Source organism: Diaphorina citri, unplaced genomic scaffold (genome assembly GCF_000475195.1).
Source record: "Diaphorina citri unplaced genomic scaffold, Diaci psyllid genome assembly version 1.1 scaffold2497, whole genome shotgun sequence".
Taxonomy (NCBI): domain Eukaryota; kingdom Metazoa; phylum Arthropoda; class Insecta; order Hemiptera; family Psyllidae; genus Diaphorina; species Diaphorina citri.
Genome location: NW_007379918.1, coordinates 24,509 through 30,895, shown reverse-complemented (window position 1 = coordinate 30,895; position 6,387 = coordinate 24,509). Strand labels below are relative to the sequence as shown.

At 39.2% G+C, this 6,387-nt stretch overlaps 1 protein-coding gene across 1 annotated transcript; it reads left to right on the top strand.

Moving 5' to 3' along the window:
• Positions 1–4,789: 4,789 nt before the first annotated feature.
• On the top strand, positions 4,790–5,161 carry LOC108253664. Its single transcript, XM_017448034.1, has one exon. The coding sequence runs from the start codon at positions 4,790–4,792 to the stop codon at positions 5,159–5,161; it is 372 nt and encodes a 123-aa protein (XP_017303523.1).
• Positions 5,162–6,387: the final 1,226 nt, after the last annotated feature.

The window sequence follows — 6,387 nt, the reverse complement described above, 5'->3', positions numbered from 1 at the left end:
GTGATGATGATGGTGATGATGATGGTGATGATGATGGTGATGATGATGGTGATGATGATGGTGATGATGATGGTGATGATGATGGTGATGATGATGGTGATGATGATGGTGATGATGATGGTGATGATGATGGTGATGATGATGGTGATGATGATGGTGATGATGATGGTGATGATGATGGTGATGATGATGGTGATGATGATGGTGATGATGATGGTGATGATGATGGTGATGATGATGGTGATGATGATGGTGATGATGATGGTGATGATGATGGTGATGATGATGGTGATGATGATGGTGATGATGATGGTGATGATGATGGTGATGATGATGGTGATGATGATGGTGATGATGATGGTGATGATGATGGTGATGATGATGGTGATGATGATGGTGATGATGATGGTGATGATGATGGTGATGATGATGGTGATGATGATGGTGATGATGATGGTGATGATGATGGTGATGATGATGGTGATGATGATGGTGATGATGATGGTGATGATGATGGTGATGATGATGGTGATGATGATGGTGATGATGATGGTGATGATGATGGTGATGATGATGGTGATGATGATGGTGATGATGATGGTGATGATGATGGTGATGATGATGGTGATGATGATGGTGATGATGATGGTGATGATGATGGTGATGATGATGGTGATGATGATGGTGATGATGATGGTGATGATGATGGTGATGATGATGGTGATGATGATGGTGATGATGATGGTGATGATGATGGTGATGATGATGGTGATGATGATGGTGATGATGATGGTGATGATGATGGTGATGATGATGGTGATGATGATGGTGATGATGATGGTGATGATGATGGTGATGATGATGGTGATGATGATGGTGATGATGATGGTGATGATGATGGTGATGATGATGGTGATGATGATGGTGATGATGATGGTGATGATGATGGTGATGATGATGGTGATGATGATGAAGAATCAGACCATGACGAAGATGAACTTCGTGCTCATGAAAAAATCAGAAGTTTTAAACCTAAAGAAGCTCACCAAAACAAACTGAAAAATAAATGGCAAGAGAAAGCACTACATGGTCAGTACTTACAACGTGTGAACAAGGAAGGAAATGATGTTTCCCAGACCTTCTCTTGGCTTAGCAGAGGACAGCTAAAACCTGCGACTGAGGCAACTATTGTGGCGGCTCAAGACCAAGCACTAAGAACCCGCAACTACGAAAAGTATGTTTTGAAAACCACAGATGATGATCGATGCCGTATATGCCAAGAAAAACCCGAAACGATCGATCACATTCTATCAGCTTGTTCTCAATTGGCAAAACACGAATACATCTTGAGACATAATAAGATATGTGCCTATGTTCATTGGTGTCTTTGTAAGAAATATAAAATCCCTGATACATCAACGAGATGGTATGAACACGAACCTAAACCAGTCGTAACCAATGAGGAAATCACCATCATCTATGATCAACAAATACATACAGATCGAACAGTTCCTGCAAATAAACCAGACATTGTAGTAAAGAATGTGAAAGATAAGAAATGTGTACTGATAGATGTATCTGTTCCGTGTGATGCAAATCTCATTTCCAAAGAAGCTGAGAAGAAACTCAAGTATCGAACTCTTGCCATTGAAGTCAGTAAAATGTGGAATCTTAAAACCATTATCGTCCCTGTCATCATTGGAGCACTCGGTACAATCCCTAAGACCTTGGGTGAGAATATCAAAAAATTGGAGGGCGACATATCACTTCACAAGATTCAGGATATTGCTCTGTGCGGAAGTGCCCAAATCGCCAAATCCTGAGGAAGACCATCTACTAGAAGCAAAAAGAAACCTGGCCTGAGGATTCTGGTTGAATCTTGGCCAAATTTTATTGGTATGAACACGAACCTAAACCAGTCGTAACCAATGAGGAAATCACCATCATCTATGATCAACAAATACATACAGATCGAACAGTTCAACCACCCTGGAAGCTTCGACTTGAAAACAAAATTACTAGAATTAGACAAGATATTGGCATTCTAACTCAATATTTCCGAAACCCCAACAGTATGTCGACAAATACTAGAAACAAAGTCAAACAAATATCTTATTATGCACGTCTGAAGCAATGGAAATATGATTACGTACAACAGTTAAAAAACTACTACGAGAATCTCAAACAAAAAGTAGCAGCCATGGGCTACAAACTAAGAAGATATAACAAAAGAGTTAAACGATACAGACAAAACAAACAATTCTACTTGAATCAAAAACGATTCTATCGCAACTTGTCATCAGCACCAATATCAAGTCATCAACGAAAAAAATCTCCTCCTTCTGCAGCATCATTGTATACGTTCTGGAATAATATATGGGGACAACAAAAAGAACATAAGCGTGACACTCCATGGATTAAGGAAGAAATAGAACGAATGAAAAATGTTCCCGTGATGTCTGACATACAAATTTTAGAATCAGACATCCTCCATGCAATCAAATTTACCAACAATTGGAAATCTCCGGGAGTTGATAAACTTCAAAATTATTGGCTCAAACACTTTACCAACATACATCCAGTTCTAGCAAGTCAATTCCAACATTGTATAAACAATCCCTCCCTATTTCCTAAGTTTCTAACAGAGGGAATTACTTATATGCTTCCAAAGAATGAGAATATTGTAAGTACTTAAGTATTTAGTCAGTCCTAAGTTTCTAACAGAGGGAATTACTTATATGCTTCCAAAGAATGAGAATATTGTAAGTACTTAAGTATTTAGTCAGTAAAAAAAAAAGCGGTCGAAATGCTTTAATCTGTAGAAATACGGTAAAACACAGCTAACCGTTGTTCAGGGTTTATACGCTTTTCCCAGAATGAAATTCCATGACTTTTCCAGAAAATTTCCATGACTTTTCCAGAAAATTAGGGGGCGAAGGTACCTAAAAATCAGTAAGATTACCCCTTCATATCAATGAAACATGCAATATGCAGAACGTCAAGGAATATGAGGGGGAATGTGCCGCAGGCCGTTTTTGTTATTAAGAGCTCAAATTGGCCTGGCGTACTGTCGTGCGCTCAGATCTCAGATGAGATGAATGTCATTTGTTAACATTTGTTTCAAATTACATATTTGAAACAGGTGTCATGGGTTAACATTATTTTGTTTCTAATTATTTGAACCAGGTGTAGGTATGTCATGGGTTAACGTCTTTCCTCTTTCTTTAATCGAGTTATCCTTCATTCTTTCATTTTGTTTTCTACATTCTCTTTGTGCAGAATATAAAAGCAATATTGGTTCCGTCGTTCCTTTGTTCCATTTTTGAACAAATTTATTTATTATTTGTCTCTTCTCTCTCTACCTCTTCCTTCTTTCCTATATTCCATTTCTATTGTACTTTTTTACTCTTACTCCATTTCTTTTCATATAAAAAAAAAAACTTTTTTCCAATTTCCCGATCTTATCGAAATTCTTGGAAAGTTCCAAGATGAAATTTGTTAACATCCCATACATACCTACCTGAGTAATCTATTGATTCTATGTATGTATTGACAATATTGACTTGCATTTAACTTGGAAACGCTTTAACTATGTAGGTATGTACTCGTGCTTGAGTACTCACCTAAATAAAGGTTGTCCCAATAAGAACGCAAGATTGAATGCTTAATAAAGCATGGTTCTCCGTGGAAAAAATGGACTTCTTAGATGATTTGAGAAGTAAACATTATGATTTTTTTTTTTTTTTTGAACAATAATCATACAAATAACCCTCGACTTTGATGGTACAGTCGTTCCCTTTTGACAAAATTTTCGATGACAAATTCGAGGAAATCAGGCTGTAGGTATCTCGTTGATGCAACTTTCAATTTCACCTTTCAATGCTTCAAAGCTTGTGGGCTTGTTGGTGTAAACCTGTGACTTTAGATACTCTCACAGAAAGAAGTCTAGGGGGGTAAAATACCATGATCATGGGGGCCATTTCTCCTCAACAAAACGGTGATTTTTTTTTTTTTTTTGAACAATAATCATACAAATAACCCTCGACTTTGATGGTACAGTCGTTCCCTTTTGACAAAATTTTCGATGACAAATTCGAGGAAATCAGGCTGTAGGTATCTCGTTGATGCAACTTTCAATTTCACCTTTCAATGCTTCAAAGCTTGTGGGCTTGTTGGTGTAAACCTGTGACTTTAGATACTCTCACAGAAAGAAGTCTAGGGGGGTAAAATACCATGATCATGGGGGCCATTTCTCCTCAACAAAACGGAAAATAACACGATTTCGATAATGTGTCGATTTTATTGTGCTAATGTGTTATTTAACATTTAGGACTCCATGATGACTAAATTTACAGTCAATATGTCAAAGATTGCGGTAAGTAGATAAAACAAGTCATAACAAAATAATGACCCTTTCAAATCTTGCGTTCTTATTGGGACACCCTTTAGATAGGTAATCTATCTATATAAATAAAATTGTATATTTGTCTGTACATTGCTTAGAATCGTGAAATTTTTAGTTATTCTTACTCCTTATACAACCCCGATTCCAAAAATCACATTAGAAAAATTTCTGTCTGTTTCTTATCAGGTCAATCCACGAGAACACAGAAGCAAAAGTCAAGATCAAAAACGGACCGGGGAACGCATTTGAAGTGAAATCCGGCGTAAGACAGGTCTGTGTGCTTGCACCACTCCTGTTCATATACTCTACATCCATGCCATAACAACCAAAATCAAGGATGCCTGCAAGACTGAAGTCAACATAATCTTCAGAAGCGATTCAAACATGATCAACAGGCCCAATCTCAAAGCAACTACGAAAGTCACTCAACGATGTATTCAGGATCTGATGTTTGCAGACGACTGCGCTCTGGTGGCTAAATCCCCAAAAGACCTGCAAATCTTCCTAAACCTTTTTGCACACACCGCAAAACAATACGGGCTAATAATCGACAAAGGGAAAACAAAGTGCATGTTCGTCAACACCACTGAAGCAAACATCAAGATCGACGACACGATACTGGAAAATGTCTCATCATTCAAGTATCTCGGCAGCCATATCACGAACACCGGAGAATCAAACGCGGAAGTAGAAGATCGGATATGTGCAGCAAATAAAGCGTTTGGCAGCCTATACCACAAAGTATGGAAAACATGAGATCTGAAACCCAACACAAAAGTCAGAATATACGAAACCATAGTGCTGAGCACGCTGTTGTACTCATCTGAAACCTGGACACTGTTGGAAAACCACAACAAGAAGCTAAATTCATTCCACCAGCGATGCTTCAGAGCGATCCTCAACATAAAGTGGCAATACTACATCATAAACATCGAAGAACTAGAAGAAGCCCGAATGCTAAACATAGAAGATACCATCAAAATCCGCGCAGACAAAGACGGGCGGGACACCTCAGCAGAATGGCAGAAACATGTCTCCCACACCATATTGCCTTCTCTGAACTGAAACGTGGGAAAAGACTACAATGCGGGCCAAAAAAGAGATGGATCGATGCGATCAAAACAGACCTCACAAACCTGAAAATCGATTTCAAAACCTGGAGAAACGAAGCAGCAAACCGGGCTTCCTGGAGAGAAAAAATCAATGAGAGTGCAAGAAAACGACATGACGAAAAACAACAGAGGCAAAAAGAGGAAAGATACCAACGTTAGGAGGTGGAAAAAACTTTACCTGGACATGTCCCATCTGCACCTTTGAAAGAACCGGACCCAAAGGAAGGCGCGTTCAATCACACATAAGCAAAGCGCATAAGGGAACTCTTCCACCAAAAATACCCAGGAACGAAAGAAGTCTCAAGTGCCAACTATGTGTCTTCGAGGCGAACACGGGCTCAGGATTATCCAGCCACATGCGATGGAAACATCCTGATCTCGCCGCAGCATCCACCCACCCGAAACCTATGCGGTCACTCCGAGTCAGCCGATCCACAACACCAGGATCATCCAGTCAGTCAGCACAGCAGTCTCCAGACCCGCTGCAGTGTGATTGCGGCAGGACATTCAAAAACAAGGCAGGACTCGGCAACCACAAGCGGGCAAACAAATGTTCAGTGATGTCAAGGAACTGAGGGCTCGCACCGATGGAAGGAAACCCCTAAAAGGAAAGGATGTCTGTGTGTTACGCTAAATAGACCTCTGGTTGTCCTCTTTTCACGAGAAAACGGTTCGACCGAACTTTCTCGCTTTGAGTTCATAGGTCGTCGCGACAAATTTCGAGATCAGAGCTCATTTGTGTGAGAAAATGTGAAAAAAATCCCCCATTTTTTTTTTTTTTTATTTTATTTTTGGCTTTATGGTTTTCTCGACAAAATTTGCACCACCATTTTCGTGATCCTGGTAAAAAGAGCTTTAATTTGATATATA